The sequence below is a fragment of the Salvelinus alpinus genome, chromosome 9, assembly GCF_045679555.1.
Source record: "Salvelinus alpinus chromosome 9, SLU_Salpinus.1, whole genome shotgun sequence".
In the NCBI taxonomy this organism is placed as follows: domain Eukaryota; kingdom Metazoa; phylum Chordata; class Actinopteri; order Salmoniformes; family Salmonidae; genus Salvelinus; species Salvelinus alpinus.
In genome coordinates this window covers 49,004,384-49,028,402 of record NC_092094.1, presented here as the reverse complement: position 1 = coordinate 49,028,402, position 24,019 = coordinate 49,004,384, and the positions used below count along the sequence as shown (strand labels likewise).

The 24,019-nt window shown below is 41.9% G+C and overlaps 2 protein-coding genes across 6 annotated transcripts in view; one reads left to right on the top strand and one right to left on the bottom strand.

Annotated features, from left to right (window-relative positions):
• LOC139530251 (GRAM domain-containing protein 4-like) overlaps positions 1-24,019 on the top strand; it is a 47,684-nt gene that overhangs the window by 1,433 nt on the left and 22,232 nt on the right. The window contains exons 1-5 of one of the 5 annotated variants that reach the window (XM_071326472.1): positions 8,659-8,878; positions 11,172-11,379; positions 13,195-13,318; positions 20,790-20,913; positions 21,203-21,267. In XM_071326472.1, coding sequence (XP_071182573.1) covers positions 8,856-8,878; positions 11,172-11,379; positions 13,195-13,318; positions 20,790-20,913; positions 21,203-21,267 — 544 coding nt within the window. In that variant the 5' untranslated portion in view covers positions 8,659-8,855. Of the gene's footprint in view, positions 1-8,658; positions 8,879-10,816; positions 11,041-11,171; positions 11,380-13,194; positions 13,319-20,789; positions 20,914-21,202; positions 21,268-24,019 lie in introns of those variants that run through there. The other 4 variants (XM_071326473.1, XM_071326475.1, XM_071326476.1 and 1 more) reach the window with 4 other exon arrangements.
• LOC139530962 (uncharacterized) overlaps positions 3,460-24,019 on the bottom strand; it is a 59,450-nt gene continuing 38,890 nt past the window's right edge. Inside the window, exons 5-7 of the mRNA XM_071327758.1 lie at positions 4,073-4,211; positions 3,658-3,812; positions 3,460-3,565 (exon numbers count right to left, since the gene is read on the bottom strand). Coding sequence (XP_071183859.1) covers positions 4,078-4,211 — 134 coding nt within the window. The 3' untranslated portion in view covers positions 3,460-3,565; positions 3,658-3,812; positions 4,073-4,077. The remainder of the gene's footprint in view (positions 3,566-3,657; positions 3,813-4,072; positions 4,212-24,019) is intronic.

Below are 24,019 nucleotides of genomic sequence, written 5' to 3'. Positions count from 1 at the left end.
ATTTTGGTTAATATGCCTTTTTTGCCGTGGTATCGTTTTAGTATCGTGATGGTATTGAAAATCGTGATACTAAACCCGGTATCGATGTAAACATTTTGGTAATGTGACAACACTATGTCACATAAGACCTTTACCCTTTAGCACACGCGTCAAACTCATTCCATGGAGGGCCGAGTGTCTACGGGTTTTCGGTCCACCCTTGTACTTGATTGATGAATTAAGGTCACTAATTAGTAAGGAACTCCCCTCCCCTGGTTGTCTAGGTCTTAATTGAAAGGAAGAAACAAAAACCCGCAGACACTCGGCCCTCCATGGATTGAGTTTGACACCCCTGATTTACATCTTCCATGATAAAGGAATTGGAATTGTGAGGGACTGTAAAAAAAAGTTGCACTATGCTCCCTTTCCTCCCTATGCTTTCCTTTCCTCCCTTTCCTCCCCTTTCGTCCCTTTCCTCCCTATGCTTTGCTTTCCTCCCTTTCCTCCCTATGCTTTGCTTTCCTCCCTTTCCTCCTCATCAGCAACTTGTTGCCAGGACTGAAAATAGGGTAAATCCATTTAAATTCAACCACTTTTTGTCAACATTCATTTTGATTTAAACAAAACTTTCCATACATGTTTGCTCATGGAAGAAGCGGTCAGAAATATACTTTTTGGACCAGAATGCCAAAACATTCAGTGTATAAAGGTGCTCAAAGTTGACCCATTTTGCATACCCCACCATACCATGCGACATTCAGGTCTTCATCACTGGAAAAGATAAACGGTTGATTGATTATCATTTGAAAGCTTAAAGTGTGTTCTCAAACAATTTCATTATTTCTTTAAAAAAATATTTTAATAAACATTTTAAAACTTTAACATCATTTATCTAAACACACGTATTTTCATATTCACGTACAGTTAATTCGGAAAGATACTGCCGCCACCGTGCTTCACCGTAGGGATGGTGCCAGGTTTCCTTCAGACGTGACACTTGGCATTCAGGCGAAAGAGTTCAATCTTGGTTTCATCAGACCAGAGAATCTTGTTTCTCATGGTCTGAGAGTCTTTGGGTGCCCTTTGGCAAACTCCGTGTGCCATTACTGAGGAGTGGCTTCCGTCTGGCCACTATACCATAAAGGCCTGATTGGTGGAGTGCTGCAGAGATGGTTGTCCTTCTGGAAGGTTCATCCATCTCCACAGAGGAACTCTGGAGCTCTGTCAGTGACCATCGGGTCAATGATTTCTCAGTTTTGCCGGACTGCCAGCTCTAGGAAGAGTTTTGGTGGAATGATGGAGGCCACTATGTTCTTGGAGACCTTCAATGCTGCAGACATTTTTGGTACCCTTCCCCAGCTCAAAATGTGGAAAAAGTCAAGTGGTCTGAATACTTTCCGAAGGCACTGTATGTTGTAGCGTAGACCCTATTTCACATCATCGGAGGTTTTTGTGTTGTGCCCGTCATTATTTGATCTGCAATTTAGCTGGTACACCATTGACATTTTTACCACACAGATGACTTCAGGTCCATCCGCCATTGATCGTCAACTTAAATGGTCATGTCTATTCTATTATCCATATTTCTATGATTTTAATTGGTTTCCTATTGAGTTTGACAGTATAATTTAAAACAGATATTTCCATTCAAGTCAACATTCTCTGATGTGTGGACACCCAACCTTCTTTGTGGTAGCATTTGAAAGTAGAAATGTAAATGTTTTTCTCCCAATTTTAGTACATTTATCAGTCAAAACATGACACCCACCGTGCATGCAAGAGTGGGCACAACACAACCTTAGACTATGTAAAATAGGGTCTAAGCGACAACATATGGAAAAAATCGGAGTTTAAGCATTTTTTGATAATTGCTGTTATTAAAAGTTTAAAAAAATTACAATTTGTGTTATTTAAAAAAAACTAATTTTTTTCTTCCAGAAATGATAAAATAGTTTGACAACCCTGTGTGTAAGCTTTTAAATTATATCAAACTCAACCCTTTATCTTTTGCAGTTATGGTATGGTGGGGTATGGCATTCAGGTCCAAAAAGTTACTTTCTGAGTACTTCTACAATGGGCAAATATCTATAGAATGTATCATTCAAATCAAAAGGGCTACTGTCAAAAAGTGATTGAATTCAAATGGATTTACCCTATAGGCTTAGAGGATTTTAGTCTTCTCATTGCTCTGTTTACTTTGCCTTTGTGCACAGACACAGACATCACACCTTTCTGCTCATGATTTTCTCTCAATCGGTAGGGCTTAGCTGCATATGTCAAACCCCTTAACTCAGAAAAGATTAATGGTTAACCTTAGTCCCTTCTTAGACTTTAGCATTTATTCATGCAGTTATCTTCTGGCTGGGGGAGTTTTGTTAAAGGGCACTTCCTGATTTGGCCTTTTTCATCAATGCTCATTAAGAAATCCTTGCAGCTATGACAAAAGTCAAACGAGACTTGTCTTGAGGGTGTGGTTTGATGTGGCAATTTCTTGGGTGTGTCTTTGCCATTCAATCACAATAAACAAGACCAGTAGTGAGTACAGTGAGGTAAGCTAAGCTAGCTTTGCTATGGAGAGAATTAAGTTTTGAAGTTGAGGACTTCTCCCCTCCAGACTGATTCGCCATCTCAAGATGGAAAGCTAATTCAGTTCTTGGTGAAATACTGCACCAAACATCTTAGTTAGATGTAAAATTGCGAAACTAAGATCTCCTCCGCAAAAACGTCAAAATGAATGACCGATTTCTTGAGTTATTTTAGTATACACTTCCTCAAAAGTCAGAATTAATCTAACTACGGCGTCTCAAAATGGACAAACGGTACTATTGTCGCTTTTTTCTCATTTTTCAAGCGAAGGTCTTGTAAGGGAGTATATGAGCACACTCCTTCCTTTCGGCTAGGCACCAGCCAAACTGAAGCATGCTGAGGCCTTAACCACACACTGATATGCACAGCTCTCTGGGTGAGATTCTGTCTTCAAGTCTCCAGTGGTTGATATGAAGTCCCTTCCATCTATGTAATGTATTACAGGTTATGGACAAGTGAGGTCAGGTGGCAAGAGGGCTGGAGTGCATGACACTCCATCCTGGATATGACTGAGTTTGCCTCAACCCATGGGTCCAGCAGGCAGAGTTCAATAAATACAGGCAGATGTGAGATGCAAGAGGATGACACTCTTCTAATACCACTCCGTAGGCTGTCTAATTCAAAGCTTCCGCCAGAAGGAAGCTTTGATTAGGTCCGTAGCCTACAGAGTAATATGAGAAGAGTGTAATTGCTGAACTTATGCAGATATTCGAAACAAAGTGTTTTGATAACTTTCAAGTGTAACAGTTTCATGTAGAATAATCCATATTCTGCTAGTATAACAATGTGTAAATATTATACCTTCCGGTACAGTGTCATGTGTAAGAAAGAAGCTCCCTGACATGTTTGATAGTACCATTCGACTCAATAATAACAAAAGACGATAAAAAGTAATAGATGTCTTGTATAATTTTAATGCTGAGTGTAAGGTCTCTCCCAATTCAGACATCAGTATCAACCTGTTTCAGGACTCCATTTCAAAAGCATCTCTTCTGCCCATCTGTTGAAAAACAAGGAAGGGTTGATGAGGGACATGCATCAAAAGGGTGATATTATTAAACACTTGTGATGTACTGTCTCATTAGCAATCACCTTTTGTCCCTTCTGAGGTATTTGCCAATGCCTGATGGGCATGGTAGCATAGATCAGCTCCAGGCCCCTCGTCACACATACTGGTCATGAAGGAGCCTGACTTTGGCTCCTGTATCCAACCCAGCTCCTATAGCACAGAGGGGGAGAGAGAGAGACTGCCACCATACAGTCATGGAAGCCACAAGTAAATACACGGTTGAACATAGTCAATCGGAGATGCTAATTCACAAGGGACACATGCCAGCATGGTACTGATTGGTTGGCATTACACACGTGCCCAGGAGTAGTCCATTGGGACAGTGGAAGGGGCCACCTCCTTACAACATACAAGACATACAGCACTGATTACATTATCAATGGTGGTTAGGTGAATTCCAGGATAGATAGTATATTGACCAGATCAAATGTGCCCAACCTGATTCAAGTGTCCTCCATTACTCTGAAGCGGCACTGGTGTCTGGCCACTGCCTCAGCCTTCTGTAACAGCTCTTGATACGTTAGCGGGGTTCCCAAGACGCTGCTGAACAATAAATCCACCAGGTTCTGTACTTTGCCTGTGAATGGAATAAAGTATCACCCAATAAACATATAGCGAGAAAAATAACTTATTCTAGTTTGGAAGCAATTTATATGCTAAAAGAGGGACTGTAACTACAGAATAGATTCAGGCCAGTGACGCTGATGCCGTGACTATGCAAACAGCTGTGTACATTGCTGAATGCTTGCTGATACATGTTGATATTTGCTGCCATAGCTGTATTTTTAGTAGACAAGTACCATCCTTAATTCGTTTTTGCCTTTGAAAATACACAAACTTTTATGAGAACAGGCATGTTGTTTTGGGTTAGAAGACGAATCTGAAATGCTAGCTACTTAACTTGCAAATCCGGGTTAGTTATATTTTTGTCTGAGTTGAAACAAGTTGGCTAGCTAACGTTGGCTAGCCAGTTTGAGTTGAAACATCATTGAAAGCAAGCTAGCTACATCCTATGATAAGCTTGGAAGCTAGTATCCAAGAGCCTGTCCTGTATTGACCTAAATGCCAATGTACTACAGTTAGCTGTTGTTAGCAAGGTAGCTAGCTAACGTGAGCTACACACATCTTCCTCTGACTACATCACATTACACATTATCTTGATGTGGTGCCTTTTGGACCTCATAACTTTTAAGGGAAAAAAGTGTTTATATACTGATATACAGTGGGGAGAACAAGTATTTGATACACTGCTGATTTTGCAGGTTTTCCTACTTACAAAGCATGTAGAGGTCTGTAATTTTTATCAAAGGTACACTTCAACTGTGAGAGACGGAATCTAAAACAAAAATCCAGAAAATCACATTGTATGATTTTTAAGTAATTAATTTGCATTTTATTGCATGACATAAGTATTTGATACATCAGAAAAGCAGAACTTAATATTTGGTACAGAAACCTTTGTTTGCAATTACAGAGATCATACGTTTCCTGTAGTTCTTGACTAGGTTTGCACACACTGCAGCAGGGATTTTGGCCCACTCCTCCCTACAGATCTTCTCCAGATCCTTCAGGTTTCGGGGCTGTCGCTGGGCAATACGGACTTTCAGCTCCCTCCAAAGATTTTCTATTGGGTTCAGGTCTGGAGACTGGCTAGGCCACTCCAGGACCTTGAGATGCTTCTTACGGAGCCACTCCTTAGTTGCCATGGCTGTGTGCTTCGTGTCGTTGTCATGCTGGAAGACCCAGCCACGACCCATCTTCAATGCTCTTACTGAGGGAAGGAGGTTGTTGGCCAAGATCTCGCGATACATGGCCCCATCCATCCTCCCCTCAATACGGTGTAGTCGTCCTGTCCCCTTTGCAGAAAAGCATCCCCAAAGAATGATGTTTCCACCTCCATGCTTCACGGTTGGGATGGTGTTCTTGGGGTTGTACTCATACTTCTTCTTCCTCCAAACACGGCGAGTGGAGTTAGACCAAAAAGCTCTATTTTTGTCTCATCAGACCACATGACCTTCTCCCATTCCTCCTCTGGATCATCCAGATGGTCATTGGCAAACTTCAGACAGGCCTGGACATGCACTGGCTTAAGCAGGGGGACCTTGCGTGCGCTGCAGGATTTTAATCCATGACGGCGTAGTGTGTTACTAATGGTTTTCTTTGAGACTGTGGTCCCAGCTCTCTTCAGGTCATTGACCAGGTCCTGCCGTGTAGTTATGGGCTGATCCCTCACCTTCCTCATGATCATTGATGCCCCACGAGGTGAAATCTTGCATGGAGCCCCAGACCGAGGGTGATTGACCGTCATCTTGAACTTCTTCCATTTTCTAATAATTGCGCCAACAGTTGTTTCCTTCTCACCAAGCTGCTTGCCTATTGTCCTGTAGCCCATCCCAGCCTTGTGCAGGTCTACAATTTTATCCCTGATGTCCTTACACAGCTCTCTGGTCTTGGCCATTGTGGAGAGGTTGGAATCTGTTTGATTGTGTGTGGACAGGTGTCTTTTATACAGGTAACGAGTTCAAACAGGTGCAGTTAATACAGGTAATGAGTGGAGAACAGGAGGGCTTCTTAAAGAAAAACTAACAGGTCTGTGAGAGCCGGAATTCTTACTGGTTGGTAGGTGATCAAATACTTATGTCATGCAATAAAATGCAAATTAATTATTTAAAAATCATACAATGTGATTTTCTGGATTTTTGTTTTAGATTCCGTCTCTCACAGTTGAAGTGTACCTATGATAAAAATTACAGACCTCTACATGCTTTGTAAGTAGGAAAACCTGCAAAATCGGCAGTGTATCAAATACTTGTTCTCCCCACTGTATATAATACAGGTCAAAAGTTTGGACACCTACTCATTCCAGGGTGTTTCTTTATTTTTACTATTTTCTGCTTTGTAGAATAATAGTGAAGACATCAAAACTATGAAATAACACATGGAAACATGTAGTAACCAAAAAAGTGTAAAACAAATCAAAATATGTTATATTTGAGATTCTTCAAAGTAGCCACCCCTTTTTTTGTATGTGGTTTTGTTATAAACATTTTTTTACCTCTTTTTCTCCCCTATTTTGTGGTATCCAATTTGTTGTTAGTCCTGTCCCATTGCTGAAACTCCCGTATGAACTCGGGAGAGGCAAAGGTCGAGAGCCGTGCGTCCTCCGAAACACGACTCCGCCAAGCCACACTGCTTCTTGACACAATCCTCGCCGCACCAATGCCAGCCGCACCAAAGCCAGCCGCACCAATGTGTCGGAGACCGCTGCGCCACTCGGGAGGCCTGACATTTTGTTTTTTTACATTGGATAAAAGTAGAGACAGAGCTACAAAATGGTATGTCATGGGAAAGTAATTCTGCTTTGAAAGTTGATAAACTTGTAGCCCCACTTTTGAGAAAGTGGCCCTTGAATGATTTTTGGTACGCCTACTGGAGTGCTACTTTGTCTAGACCTATTCAACATTGTTCACACCCTCTTAAGCTTTAGAACCGCCTGTCTCTTTAATGATTCACTTGTGAGGCCATGTGCTAAACAGAGGGAGTAAGATAGTCTTGAACTCTTTGGTTGTTTACTATACTAAAAGTGGTTTAAGTAGTAGCCTACAATAAGGGAAAAACTCCAGGTAAAAATACACTATCTAGTTTTTGGCCTATATCTTAATCTGACTTTCCAGATAAAAAATATTGTATAAACATTTTATAATTATTAGATGACGCTTGTCTAAACACTTGTCTAAATTGATGGGTCATGTGATATAAATGCTATAACCAGCCACATGTAGCTACGTGGATGGGTCACAAAAAAGTAGTCTGTAGTAGTGACGTGTGACATATGCCTAGCTTCTTGAAACGGGTTACAATTATCCTATTTACACTTTGTAGTCAAGTTTGACACTAAAAATAATGTTTCTGAGTCATATCGACACCACATTTTTTTGGTTTTAAACGGTCTAAGGGTCAGTTGACCTTTTAGAGCTCCGCATTAACACACATCGCTTGTCTATAAAAAGACGAAGGTTAAATTACTACACATCTTGGTAAGTTTAGGGTTAGTGTTCCCACGCAGCCATATCTCCATGTTACAGCGCTTGTTTACAGAAGACGTGCTACACCTGTGTGTAAGTGTACTCGGGAAAGAAGTGTAGCGGAAGTGTATTTTGTCGGCTGAAGTCACACAGCCGTATGGATCTGTGCAAACCTGCTACAGCAAGTGTCTTTTTTTTAATTTGAAAGATAAGATCCATATGTTTCGAAAACCTTATCGCAAGCAATGATTATTGATGTTTCTAAACGATAAAACAGAGCGTCGGGGTTGTAGTTCACATGGTCCCACCGGTAAGCGGTGCTTATAGTTGAGATCCCTTGGGATTTGGATTTTTATTAGGATCCCCGTTAGCCGACGCCAATGGCAACAGCTAGTCTTACTGGGGTCAGACACATAACGAAAAAGACATTACAGGCAAAAGACTCCAATTTACATACATTTAAAAACATTAACATGTGTGTGTGCATCTATCAGTTTCACATACAGTGCATTTGAAAACTGCCATGCGCTGTCAACTGTGGGACCTTATATACTGTAGATAGGGGTGTGCCTTTCCAAATAATTTCCAATCAATTGAATTTACCACAGGTGGAATCCAATCAAGTTGAAAAAAGTAATTTTTTTTGTTGAAATTATCAAATAGTTTGACAACCTTTTTTGTAAGCTTATATATCAAACTCAACCATTTATCTTTTCCAGTGATGCAGACATAGATGTCTCATGTGAGACATCAAAATGTGATTGAAATGAATTAGAATGACCCTCCTAAATTAAACCCCTCGTCTTATAAAGGGTGCCTAGTCTCCTAATTAATGATGCAAGTTGGCCATGTACCACATCTCTCTTTCAATCTCGCTCTCTGGGCAGAGGCTAAAGGGTCCGGCGTTCTGTCTGACCTACATAGAGTAAAGAGATAATGCTGGAGAGGCCCAGCCCTAAAATCATTGCCCGACTCACCCACACCGCCTCAGTCACATTGGTCTCACACCGCTCTGCCCCTACTTTGCTGGTGCAACATGTATAGCAAGTTAAGTTTTGGGGAAAGAATAATACTTAGAAAAATAGATTCTAGATGAAAAGGGATCAAAGTTACGGTAGAAGAAATAGACATTCTTCCTGCCCACCATTTGGCTATTTTGTCATCGTTTTAGAATTGTCTAATCATGTGGAGAAGTGATGGGAGTCATGTTTATTCTACGGTAAGTGTCTCATTACTGATTTGAGTAGAGGGTTTTATTTCTCCCGTAGGAAATTGATAGGAATGAAATCATGCTGTGTGCCCATTACTCTTGCAGAATTGAATGACTGCATGTGGATGACTATGCCGTTCATACCACCCTCATGCCTGTGCTAGAATGCAATGTCATGTGGAATGCACATGTAAGTATTACACTGCTCAAAAAAATAAAGGGAACACTTAAACAACACAATGTAACTCCAAGTCAATCTCACTTCTGTGAAATCAAACTGTCCACTTAGGAAGCAACACTGATTGACAATAAATTTCACATGCTGTTGTGCAAATGGAATAGACAACAGGTGGAAATTATAGGCAATTAGCAAGACACCCCCAATAAAGGAGTGGTTCTGCATGTGATTACCACAGACCACTTCTCAGTTCCTATGCTTCCTGGCTGATGTTTTGGTCACTTTTGAATGCTGGCGGTGCTTTCACTCTAGTGGTAGCATAAGACGGAGTCTAAAACCCACACAAGTGGCTCAGGTAGTGCAGCTCATCCAGGATGGCACATCAATGCGAGCTGTGGCAAGAAGGTTTGCTGTGTCTGTCAGCGTAGTGTCCAGAACATGGAGGCACTACCAGGAGACAGGCCAGTACATCAGGAGACGTAGGAGGGCAACAACCCAGCAGCAGGACCGCTACCTCCGTCTTTGTGCAAGGAGGAGCAGGAGGAGCACTGCCAGAGCCCTGCAAAATGACCTCCAGCAGGCCACAAATGTGCATGTGTCTGCTCAAATGGTCAGAAACAGACTCCATGAGGGTGGTATGAGGGCACGACGTCCACAGGTGGGGGTTGTGCTTACAGCCCAACACCGTGCAGGACGTTTGGCATTTGCCAGAGAACACCAAGATTGGCAAATTCGCCACTGGCGCCCTGTGCTCTTCACAGATGAAAGCAGGTTCACACTGAGCACATGTGACAGACGTGACAGAGTCTGGAGACGCCGTGGAGAACGTTCTGCTGCCTGCAACATCCTCCAGCATGACCGGTTTGGTGGTGGGTCAGTCATGGTGTGGGGTGGCATTTCTTTGGAGGGCTGCACAGCCCTCCATGTGCTCGCCAGAGGTAGCCTGACTGCCATTAGGTACCGAGATGAGATCCTCAGACCCCTTGTGAGACCATATGCTGGTGCGGTTGGCCCTGGGTTCCTCCTAATGCAAGACAATGCTAGACCTAATGTGGCTGGAGTGTGTCAGCAGTTCCTGCAAGAGGAAGGCATTGATGCTATGGACCGCCCGTTCCCCAGACCTGAATCCAATTGAGTACATCTGGGACATCATGTCTCGCTCCATCCACCAATGCCACGTTGCACCACAGACTGTCCAGGAGTTGGCGGATGCTTTAGTCCAGGTCTGGGAGGAGATCCCTCAGGAGACCATCCGCCACCTCATCAGGAGCATGCCCAGGCGTTGTAGGGAGGTCATACAGGCACGTGGAGGCCACACACACTACTGAGCCTCATTTTGACTTGTTTTAAGGACATTACATCAAAGTTGTATCAGCCTGTAGTGTGGTTTTCCACTTTAATTTTGAGTGTGACTCCAAATCCAGACCTCCATGGGTTGATACATTTGATTTCCATTGATAATTTTTGTGTGATTTTGTTTTCAGCACATTCAACTATGTAAAGAAAAAAGTATTTAATAAGAATATTTCATTCATTCAGATCTAGGATGTGTTAATTTAGTGTTCCCTTTATTTTTTTGAGCAGTGTATATTTCTGCACCGGAATCTTTAAATTGGCATTTAGAATTGGTCATATTGATATAGTTTCATCATTTTCCGATATTTTTATTAATGACGATGGGTTTGGATTTCTGAGCTTGAACTATTATTAATCATTAGTTATAAAAGAGACATAAAGGGTGCCATATTGAAGCTGGGGGGGGCTGCTGAGTGCAGGGAAAACGGTCACATGTGGCAGTACAGATAAGGGGAGGAACTGTTTAAGGCCCATATCACTCAGCTCCCAGCCTAGCAATAATGATGCAATGTTTAGCGATAAGGAGGAGACTGCACCCAAAGTGGGTTATGTATACTACCACGGGTGGAACCATGTCTTTGTCTGTTTAGCTGTTCAATCCTCTGGGAAGAATACACTTGGTTTGAGCTTTGTCTGAGTATTTACTCTAATAATTAGAACCTAACAATGACAATATAACGCCTTATGGAGACACATCCTGGTCAATGAGTTGGCAGTACAATATTTTATTCTAATCACCTGTGTCTTTCTTCCTTTTTGTCCCCACAGGGATGCCATACGCCATGTTAAGATAAAGACGACTGTGTTTAACATGCTTAAGCGGTTGGACAAAATCCGGTTCCGGGGTCAGCGGACAGATGTGTTTCTGGATCTGGGCGACTCGCCCAACACATCTGACACTGAATGTAGCGAAGAGATTCTGATGAAGCCTCGGCCCTCACTTGAAATGAAAGACACTGAAGAAGTGCAAGACCCTGTAAGTGAATATCAGTGTTAATAGAACCACAGAAATGGCGTCTCTTCAGACTCTTTCACTTCACTAATTCTCACTGAAACAAAAGAGATATTTGCTTCCTAATTTAGTTTGGAATCTTCCAGATCACTTTGTTAAGTCTACTCACTCGCCATGCCAAGGTGCCGCTTCCTGTTTCGGGGGGATTTTGGCCAAAATGTCCCCCCTTTGATACATGGCGTTCATGTTTATTCAACCCCCTTCCTGTTGATGTCGTTCACTCAAGCGAGGATGGAGAGAAAGACTTAACAACCGCTGTCTGCTTCACTGCAGGCAGAGCTTAGTCAAACTAGACATGAGCCAAGGCCTACCACCAACTCAACATCCCTGAGCACATTAGAAGAACAACTGTTTTTCATCTTACTATTTCATTTGTCGGCGTTGATGTTTATATTTTTGTGGAAAGAGGTTGATAAAACTGCTTGATCTTTGAAGATATACTCAGAGGAAAAAGTTGAATGCATGTTTTCCCCATTTAACACAGATCAAAGTTATCATGAGTTATTGATAACATCATCCCACACTGGGTCAAATTGATTGCGTTCTTTATGAAGTGTCCAAAAAAAAGCTCACAGTTGACAGATACACACTAAAGACGTGCAAACTTGGCACTGGTGCAAATGCTCAGCTAGCCGATCTGGTTCCTAAATATCAAGACCCAACTTGCACGTCGAGTCTACATAAGAGAAGACAGTTGGAGATGTTGATCCTTTTAGGATCGCTGTGTCTCAAACAAACTTTGACCTGGAACGCCTATGTGCAGTGGAATTAGGGCTTAAACACAGCCCCTGTAATGTCTTAACCACACACGTCTTGGTTCAGTACTGTACAGTGACACATTTTGTTTGTGTCTTGGGCTTGTTCTCATGGAAACAGGAACAGTGTGGTTCTTCTCACTCTGGTTATTTATCATAATCTTGACACCTTTGTCATTATGTTGTAATCGATTTATGAACTCATGTCAAATAACCGTTCCAGATGTATTTAACCCCGTTAAGCCTGGCTGTCATTACTTAACACTTTTGATGCACTTCAGCTCTTTTATGGGGTACGTCTAATTAACGTTGAGGTCTAATTTACACAGATGGATTACATTGATGTACATTACATTTGTCAGCTAGTAGACCTAGTGAAAGGCGTCACTGCTTCTCCGGGTAAATGGCTCAAAGAGGGACAGTGTTAATGTCCTTCTATTATTCTCATCGTTTTACAGAGCAAACAAGCATCACTATTGCAATCTGCTATTGCACTGATTTCTCTCCTGACACAAGCGGTCTTTCCTCCTGCTGAGAGGATGTGAAATTAAATCATCTTTCCCTCTCCCAGCTCTGTTGTCTGAGTAGTGTCGTACAAGTTGGCACTAGTGGCTATCTCACTGTGGCAATCCTCTCTCTCACACTCACACACTCACTTACTCAATCTTTCCTCTTGCGCACTCTCACCATCTCATTCTCCTTTTGTTTCTCTCTCTTTGTCAAAATCTTTGTTCCTTTATCAGTGTTTTGGGTCATGATACTAGGCATACAGGATTATACTGCTGTTTTTGAGCCAGGCTTGATGGTGCAGGGAGAAACTGTTGGGTGAAATGAAGTCTTCTGCAGTCAGCTTGCCTCCATTTATGTTTGTTTGGGTGTTTGTGTGTGTTTGCTTTGCAATATCCAAATTTTGAGGTTCTGTGTGCAGCTGTTTTGAACCAGAGCCTACGATAGCTCACATCGGCAAGGAGGTGTTTCATCTTTACTCACCCCTGCATTTTCTTGTGTGTTTGCCCACATCCAGGCTGGTCCAGGGACACTTACTATGCCTTCTGCAGCCATCCAGGACTACCAGAGGACTGAGACAGATCGACTCAACGACTTGAAAGGCCACCTGGAAATTGCCTTACTGGAAAAGCATTTTCTACGTGAGTACTGCACTGTGTAGTGCAGTTTATTTTTCAACCTAGGTGATAGTTTGTCAGACCTCTAGCCGGAAGTCTTTGATTTGCAAAAAGGGATATCTTCACACATTTTGTTGTTTGATTGCCAATCTTCACAGCAGCTTTGGATATCTGTCTTTCCTGTCCAGGTGTCTGTTGGGGCATTTTCACACATGCAGTAACAGTCAAAAGTTTACACACACCTACTTATTCAAGGGTTTTTCTTTATTTTCACTATTTTCTACCGTGTAGAATAATAGTGAAGACATCAAAACTATGAAATAACACACATGGAATCATGTAGTAACCAAAAAAGTTTTAAACAAATCAAAATATATTTTATATTTGAGATTCTTCAAAGTAGTCACACTTTGCCTTCATGACAGCTTTGCGCACTCTTGGCATTCTCTCAACCAGCTTCATGAGGTAGTCACATGGAATGAATTTGAATGAACAGGTGTGCCTTAAAAGTTAATTTGGAATTAATGCGTTTATGCCAATCAGTTGTGTTGTGACAAGGTAGGGGTGGTATACAGAAGATAGCCCTATTTAGTAAAAGACCAAGTCCATATTATGGCATGAACAGCTCAAATAAGCAAAGAGAAACAACAGTCCATCATTCATTTAAGACATGAAGTTCAGTCAATCTGGAAAATTTCAAGAACTTTGAACGTTTCTTCAAGTGCAGTTGCAAAAACCATCAAGTGCTATGATGAAACTGGTACTCATGAGGACCGACACAGGAAAGGAAGACCCAGAGTTACTTCTGCTGCAGAGGATACGTTCATTAGAGTTTACCAGCCTCAGAAATTGTAGCCCAAGGACACAAATAAGAAGAAGAGACTTGCTTGGGCCTTGAAACATGAGCAATGGACATTAGACCGGTGGAAATCTGTTCTTTGGTCTGATGAGTCCAAATTTGAGATTTTTGGTTCTAACCGCCGTGTCTTTGTGAGACGCAGAGTAGGTGAACGGATGATTTCCGCATGTGTGGTTCCCACTGTGAAACATGGAGGTGTGATGGTGTGGGGATGCTTTGCTGGTGACACTGTCGTGATTTATTTAGAATTCAAGGCACACTTAACCAGCATGGCTACCACAGCATTCTGCAGTGATACGCCATCCCTTCTGTTTTGCGGTTAGTGGGACTATCATTTGTTTTTCAACAGAACAATGACCCGAAAAACACCTCCAGGCTGTGTAAGAGCTATTTGACCAGGAATGAGAGTGATGGAGTGCTGCATCAGAAGACCTGGCCTCCATAATCACCCAACCTCAATCCAATTGAGATGGTTTGGGATGAGTTGGACCGCAGAGTAAAGGAAAAGCACCCAACAAGTGCTCCGTATATGTGAGAACTCCTTCAAGACCGTTGGAAAAGCATTCCTCATGAAGCTGGTTGAGAGAATGCCAAGAGTGTGCAAAGCTGTCATCAAGGCAAAGGGTGGCTACTTTGAAGAATCTATAATTTGTTAAACTTATTTTGTTACTACATGACTCCATATGTGTTATTTCATAGTTTTGATGTTTTCACTATTATTCTACAATGTAGAAAATAGTCAAAATAAAGAAAAACCCTTGAATGAGTAGGTGTGTCCAAACTTTTGACTGGTACTGTATTTCTGAGCTCTAGTTCGAATCAGTTTGTTTATTTGTTACATTGTATTTTTTTCATTTGATAAGGTTGGTTTCAAATTGTCGAATTAACTAAAATGCCTAAACGAAACCACGTGTTCATGTAAGTCATTTGTTTATTGGGCAACAGTGCTCACTTTAAAACCATCTATAATATCATGGAGCATCACTTTTTGTCCCAATCGTCATATTACTTGAACTTTCTCTTCCGACAACATGCGGGAGGGAAACAGCTCAATAGCTGCTCTAACTGCGACGTGAAGTGAATATATTCAGTAGGCTATATCCTCTATACAGCCCCCGTCTCCGCTAATCTGCATAGGATGCACTCATAAATGCGCTGCTGCTCACGCAATGTTTCAGAGATATCAAGTTATGTTAATGTGTGCATTTTATAAAACGCTTGCATCAAACCACCAATAATACTGTGCGCCTCAGGAAAATAACTAACGTTTGGTCCGGACTGCGTTCTCACCTGCAGCGAAACCGCACCACGGTACTAATAGAAACGGACAGAGGCCACCCTTTTTGAATGAACCCCAGTGCTTTGTTTGGTACGTTCCCGAGTGCGGTCACACCAGTTCAAATGTACACACTAACGGGGTAAACGCACTAGAGTTAGAATACTTTTTTTTTGGTGTGAAAGCCCCCTTAGTTGGTAAACTCATTAGAATTTGTGTAAATTGTATTTTTCTCTCTTTTGGGGCTCTCCTGGCTGCGGAATTACTATATACCCCTCTGGCAACGTTAAGTGTTAGCCTCTTATTACCCTAGCTAGGTCAGTGATCGTACATATAGTATCTGTGAGTGAGTGACTATCACTACTAAATGATGATTACGTTTGGCCGTTATTGTCATCATACTCGGGCATGTATCAATACATTTCGCACATTGAGGAGATCAAAGTACAGAAGAGGTGTGTGTGTGTGTGTGTGGCCTTCATTTCACATCAGCCCTTCATCTGGGATGCAGGATGTGTGTGTCAGCAGTATGTGTCTCATTGTACAGCCTATTGACCTCTGTCTAGCACCAAAGGGTACTATGGGAACGATCACAATCTCCAAATGTACTTTTGCTGCTCTGCTAAAGCACACGTGTAGTGACACGTTTTTTTTCTAAAGATGAGATTCCAGATTTCCGTGTTGTCACAGTTGGTATTGAAGTTGATAATCCAATGACAAGGAGAGCATTGTGCATTTGCAATGCGAATGTTGTTTGTCTGCCTTGATTTGAATCCTGGTCTGTAACTTGAAAGGGGCGGGAGAATGTTTTCTCATGAGCCTTCAGGGAGGTGGCAAATTGAGTAAATGATCAGCTTTGTCCTTTTTTAATTTTGCTTTGAGTCAGTAAGACCTGCAGCTCCGAGACGTGTTCAGGAATGGTGGTGTTGCATTGCACTGTGTTGGCAAACCTTGTTTATCAAAGTGACCCAGCCTTTAATTTCAATTAGTGTGTTAGCAGGCCCAAGAGATTACCCCTATGCTGATCAGAGAATGGTTAGAAACACGCACGGACATGCACTACAGTAAATGCAATCGCTACCAGGAATGACCAGTTACATTGTAACACACCGACCACAGTCATGTGTTTAACACACATGCACAGCACACACTGCAATGCTGATTAATTGAGGCCAATCTGCCCCGCGCTCAATACATTAGTCTAACAGACAGTCCATGTTGTGATATCATCAGCCTCTACAACGGCACAGACCAAGGCATTACCACCCTTTTGAGTTGGATACAATTGACAGATTTAATAGTGCTGTGAGGTTGACCATTTCCCCTAAATAGCTTGGATTTCACTCTCACGATCGATTCTTTCACACAACCTGCAACAGGAAGAGCCTCAGAGACCCAGGAATGTGTATTTTTATGAGTTTTCCCCCTGCTTGCTCTCTTGATGTTTAAATCCTAGAGGCCTCCGCACTTACCACCTGCACTGACTCCCTGCACCTTAGCACACATGCACTCACTTACACACACGCGTGCACGCACACACAATTTAAACACTTGCCCCCCCCCAGTCCCCTCTTCCCTGATACATGTGTACATTTTGTACTCTAAATTGTGCGTTCCTGTATTATACTTATGCAACAAACAAAAAAAAAGATTCTGCTAAACCATTGACTTTGTTTGTATTCTTATCTTTTATTAATTCTTATTGCTTTTGCATTGTCGAAGGAACCTGCAAGTAAGCCTTTTGGAAGGTGTATACCATGTGTATCCTGTACATATGACAAATACAACTTGAGTCACTTCACAAGATTTTAAATAACGTGAAGTGAGGTAATTGTCCACTATGAGTGCGGGAGGACATGAAAAGTCAGACGAGGACCTTCTTACTGTGCCAGTAAATTAAATCAATTATTACGGATAGTCGATGTCACAGAAGCCTCCCTACACTCAGAAGAAAGGCAGGCAGGTATTGAAGGACCATTGGGTGTCTCTGGTCTGATCTGCTGGTACAGAGACCGAAGGATAAGAGGTCTCACACAGTTAATTTCACAGTAGTAGTTACTTCAGAAGCATTCACTATGGCCTCTCCCTTGCTCTAGGCAACTTAATCTATGCTGGCTAGAAACCACAATACATTTTTTTATAGTCTCCAATTCCAAACTCGTCTGTTCACACGCCTGGGCATGTGTAACCAGGGCTACACTTTTAACGACAATGGCGGCGTAGAATGAGAGAGTGGTGGTAGCAGTAGTATGATGTATTTTAATAGGCGTTAATTATGCCTATGTATGTGTAAACACTGTTAGTAAAGTAGTCCAGGTTCTGTTGCACATTTTATGTAACAGCTTGCCCCCAGAGAAATGGGGATGTTTCTACAACAGCGAGTGTTTTCATCGTCCAATAGGGCTATATCTAAAATGCGTTTAATCTTCACTTGAGCTAAAGGTCGGTAGGTACTAAAGCGGTCGTACCTCCCAGGTGCCCTGTATTTGAGGGATAGCTTTTGTCTTTAGAGATCAGGGTATGGGGTGGTTGTGCCAAAACGAGGCAGAAGCCGTTTTTGATTCTTTCCAGTTTACTCTGCTAGTCTCTGGCTACAGGCCAAAACAAGGTCAAGTCACACGGGTCCACCTCCTCCTGTTTTACATTGTGAAATGCCTGGAGGAGGTTACATAGCGATACCTCAGGAATGTCCAGGCCAGCCTGTAGACGTCATTCCACTCACTGTTTCCTTGTCGTGAATCATTGCGCAGGGCGCTCGGTTTTCTTAGGGAAAGTATTAGTGTGAAGAGATGCTGCATGTCCTGGATGGCATTAGTCCTTTGGCTCACTTTTACATTTTTATACCCACTGTTAGACACTGATTCTGGGACAGTTGGTCAAGGTTATATGATAACCCTGCCCCCCCTTCCCCATCTACCTAGAATGTGTGAGGATATAGCTAGCTTTGAGTATGACGTGAACCTCACCCAGAACACTATTACAGGAATTCAACCTGTTAAGCATTGCGTCATGGAATTGAATATCTAATTCTCGGCATCTCTGTGTGGGAGTTAGAGGCGAAACTATGTGCCTGTGTAACAGGAGTAAAATACCTATGTTTACCCTGGCACTCCTTTCCCTAGCCTGGCAACATATCCATTAGCTAAGTGTTAGCCAGTGATAAAGATACAGCACCTCCCTTACCATAGGTGTCCCATGATACCGACGCTGGAACATTTACTTGAATATAATAGACGAGAGCGACCTCAACAGCGTGTTGGAGATGCTAACATAAATGGTTGTCTTGCGTTGGCAGCTAGCCAAAACAAGGCACTGTGGGAAAGAAGAAGCAAGGAAGTCAGAGAGATAGAAGCTGGCCTTCAAATACGGGGAACCTGGGAGGTACAACCGCTCTCTGTGACCGCCGGTAACTTCAGGACAAAGTTGACTACAAATACAAAGTTACCAATGTCGTCGCAATTGATACAAACCAGCGACGTATTAAAAAATATGCTTCAAATTAAAACCGATATGACTGCGTTAAAATACAGTAGGCCTATTTCAGCAACATTTAAGGCAGTTATGAATGTATTGTAATGTATAACAGATTTTACAATGTTTTAAGTGTGTGCCCACAGGCCTCTACTTTACTACCACATATCTATGACACAAAATCCATGTTTACATGTGTGTGTGTGTATAGTGCGTGTGTTTGTATGCGTGTGTCTATGTTTGTTGCTTCACAGTCCCTGCTGTTACATAAGGTGTATTTGTATCTGTTTTTTAAATCTAATTTTACTGTTGGCATGAGTTACTTGATGTGGAATAGAGTTCCATGTAGTACTGTGCGCCTCCCATAGTCTGTTCTGTACTTGGGGACTGTGAAGAGACCTCTGGTGGCATGTCTTGTGGGGTATGCATGGGTGTCTGAGCTGTGTGCCAGTAGCTCGGTGCATTCAACATCAATACCTCTCACAGTCAATACCTCTCACAAATAGTGATGAAGTCAATCTCTCCTCCACTTTGAGCCGGGAGAGATTAGCATGCATATTATTAATGTCACTTGACCGCACGACCAAACAGTTGTGCTGGTGCGTCAACTAGGGCCTGTAGGACCTGCCTTGTTGATAGTGCTGTTAAGAATGCAGAGCAGTGCTTTATTATAGACAGTTCTCCCCATCTTAGCTACTGTTGTATCAAAATGTTTTGACCATGACAGTTCACAATCCAGGGTTACTCCAAGCAGTTTAGTCTCCTCAACTTGCTCAATTTCAATCAATTGAGTTCTATTTTTCTACTTGTAGGCTACCGTTTGTAATTTGTCTCAATATATTTTATGATGTGTAGCCTAACGTGCGCAATGATTTACCAAATCTTGATTTATTGCATTATTATAGGGTAAACAATAGAATAAGCTCCTCAATATTTGCAAACATGGATATTATCGCCTATCTAGGAGCTGATCCATCGTCAGTATTGTGGAATAATTCTAATGTTGAGGTAAGATTTGAATGGATAAATCTGATCCGAGAGCAGCGTTGCCTTTCCTGCGATCCTCAGTGTCGCCACATGCCTCAACGACGCGTTTAGCGAACATTCTCTCTGGGTGGTGTTTTGGGAAACGTGTGTTACATCTTCGGCCGTCGTAGGAAAGATGCATTGTTAAAACACTCGGAAGCCGAAATTTCATCGCTATCCAGATACCGGGCCCTGGACAGTTGAAATGAACATAATTGATACCTTGTTGCCTGTCTACCTCCTTATTGTGTTAGCCTATCCCATTCAAATAATATCAAGTCATTCTTTCTCTTGGGGATTAAGGAAGGACATTGAGGAAGAGTCTTCCTGAGATCTTTTCTGTATCTGTTATTCTGTGTCATGGGGGAACATCCCTTGTGAAAAAATGTCATTTTTCTTTTATAAGGTCTTAGTTCAATTACAGTGATGAAGTAGGTTGAGGTGTTCTCTGCCAGAACTCTGTGCTACATTCATTTTTAATGACCTAAAACAGTTGCATTAACGAGAGAAACTTTACGGGTCTTAATTCATCTTCTTTTTTCCCCTCTCTCTGCTCAGGCAAATAAAAGCTCAATGATTTGGGGACTGTTAAGGTAGTTGTGGGCAAAAATATCTGTTCCCATAGAACAGGCGTAGGCAACCCTGGTCCTGGAGTGCAGCAGATTCTTATTTTAGTTCCAACCAGGAACAACATCTGATTCTACCAATCATCAGATGTGCTACTTGAGCAATATCAGTGACTGGTTAAAGACTTACCAGTTTGTCCAGGTGCCTTTGACAGGGACTCTCCAGGAGCAGGGTAACTGTTAGGAATATGTATTGGCTGAGACAAATTGATGAGCTTTTATTGCTTTGTTTTTCAGAGGAAGAGTTGAGGAAACTTCGAGAAGAAACCAACATAGACACTCTGAAACAGGAGTTGGAGAAAGAGAGATCGAAGAGGCTGGACTTGGAACAGAAACTGAACTTGGAAGTTCTCAAAATGGGGTAAGGCGCATGTGCGCACATGCTCCACCGCAGGCGTCCTTGTGTTAGTGTCTATGTGTGTGTCAGTTGTATTTGTCAGTCCTTGTTAAAAATGGAGCCTCTCCCTAGAGTTGGGAGTGGGAATTTCTCAAGAAGCAGAGCCAGGCTGCCAATAAGCAATAATTGTTTTTCCCCTATCATTTTGCTTTCGCTTGTCTGACACAATTATGTCTCAATAAGTGAATGTGTTTTTCTGAAGCCTTGACTAATGCTCTACCTACCATCAATGCTTTTTCTTCCCTGTTCCTAGACCGGAAGATTCCCCATCACAGCGACCCAGAGAAACACCTCCACCTCCCACTGCCAACGGTACAGGTAAGCCAGAAACAGGTATTCCACAATAGATAACTAAAGATACGCACAGACACGCTGACAGGCACGCTAATTCACACATTTTTTGAATACCTTTCATTGCAGACTTGACACTCCCCAGATTGCGTATCCCAGGATTTCAGCTCCATAACAGGCCATCTCTCTCACCATTCAAATGACCTGTCTCATAATGGTTCAGAATGGAAATGTGGCATTGGAGATGGTCTCGGCATCTCTGTGTGGGAGTTAGAGGCGAAACGATGTGCTTTTCTAAGCCCCTCTGGTTTTTGATGGCTAGAGAGCTATCTATCTTTCCCGTGTTTGTGTGTATGTGTGCAAAGCTTAGCATGAGTATCAGGAAGGGTGTGTGGCGACAGGAATTGCATCCTTCTCCCTCTCTGTAGGGATTGTCACACATTCATAGGTGGATGAATGCAGCTGTGGGACACTGCCTCTTATGGTGGAACATTGCCTTTCTACTCCCCTGTGACCGTGCTCAAGTCTTGATTTTGTCTCACACCATGTTTCTTCATTCAATTCTGTCAGCCTTGTTTTCAGATGAGGGTTTCTTTGTACTGCGAGATACAATATGTGACCGACTGGGTCGATTCGGTCCTACGTAGCAAAATGTGTTTATTTTTTATTTTTATATTGGATAAAGTACACTCGGAGCTAGAACATGGTATATCATACACCGCAGTTGAGGAACAATGGGAAAGTAATTATGCTTAGAAAGTAGATCAACTTGAATGCCCTTGAATGTTTTGGTGCACCTACTGGAGAGCTCTTCTTTGTCTACACCCATTCAGCATTGTTCACACCCTCCTTAAGCCTTAGCACTACTGATCTCTTTAAGGATTCACATGTGAGGCCATGTGCTAAACAGAGTAAGATAGTGTAGTAAATAACCAAATATTTCAAGACTAAAAGTGGTGATAGTAGTAGCCAAAATACATTTTATCTAGTTCAAAATATGACTGTAATCACACCTGGCTAACTTGATGGGTCATGTAATTATTTGACGAATTGGAGTCTTTTGTTCAGACATGTAGTTAGCTAGCTAAACAATTAACCTAATGGTGCTTTCAAGACGACTGTGAACTTGGAAAAATACGAGGTCAAATCATGACCTCAGTGATCTCCAGGTCGGAAGATCTAGAAAGAGGCCAAAGTTCCCGAGTTGGAAATACGAGTTAGATGACAAAAAAATCTAATCCGATTCAGAGCTAGTTTTTTCCCGAGTTTTCAGTTGTCTTTAACGAGCTGAATTCAGAAGTCAGAATTCTGAGCTCCCAGTTGTTTTGAATGAGGCAATAATCCCAATCCAGATACTACTAACAATACAAACGGATTGTCATAGCTAGCCACCATGCATGAATCTGCAGGTAGCTAAAGCTAATCAACGAGGTTCAATGTTAGCTAGCTAGCTAACATTAGGCTATAACTAGCAATGCAAATGGCTTTCTGAGATACACAGATCATACACATAACGTTAGCTACCAAGCCAGCCAGCTAACGTTAGCTAGCTAGCTAGCTAACAGTACACTTTAACTTGCAATGAAAACAACTTTAGAAATGTATAATATCTGAAAATGTAGCTAGCTAGACCATCTTACCCGTATACATGGATGAACGCTTCTCGCTGTCTGTCACCGATGCCATGGTTGCCCTTAGTTTGAAGATGTAATCCGCAGACAGGTGTTTTATTCAACTTCTCTTTTCGACTCCCGCCACATATTTGCAATCAAACGCCAGAATTATCTCCATCTCCTTAGCTATCATACTCTGCTTCCACTGGGCATTCCACTGATTTCAAAACTGGGTAAACTTCTTTCATGACAACAACACTGCTGTCTGTCGTTTTAAAAGACTACAATGTCTGGTTCAATGAAAATGTTTTTACCGAAATCAGGGATTTCCTCATCATCTGATTCATTTTCAGAGTCCGAGAGAGTCAGCATGGCACGATCGTCCTCCAGAAAGTGGAGCGCATTAACAACACTTTTGCAGTTCTTCATGTTATTTCTTTAAGAAAAACTTGGTAGAAAGGTTTAGCTACACATACTGAGCAGGTCATGTTATAGACAGAAGCATGCTACATGGCTACCAATCCGAACTAATTTCTCGGCAGGCTAGCGGGAAGGTTCCTGTGTTTTTCTGTGGTTAAACCAACTAGGGTCGTAATTTAACAAATGTATTCGTATTTACAGATGGCATAAATTTTTGCTATTATGGCACATGAAAGTTCACATGTTCCAGAAGGCATTTCTACCAAAAAACACATTTTAATAACAAATAAATGTTTACATTCAAATGCCTCTCCTGTGAAATAGTGACGTGCAACATCCGCCTAGTTTCCTGAAACGAGTCAAATATTTGACTAAAACATAATCTTTTCAAACCTTGCTTATGGGTGGGAAAACTTTGGAACAGATTTCCAAAATTAAAATCACTTGGATGTCACCTGGAGATGATTTGCTGGTGTTTTTACCATCTTATGTCGAACAATGAATACAAATAAATCAATACTAATGGGCCAAATAAAATCACCCTCAGACCAAATTCAGCCTGCTGGGGAACCTTGGGGAACCTTGCCTTAAAAAAATAGATTTGTTTAAAAATCTTTTATGTAAATTGCATGTTATGTAAAGGTCCAGAGGCTTTTTTTTGTGATTTCACGTGGTTCTGAAAAACATACCCAACCTGCAATAGACTTCCTCATTGCTCGTTCTGCAGTATGGGGGCTCTGAAAAAC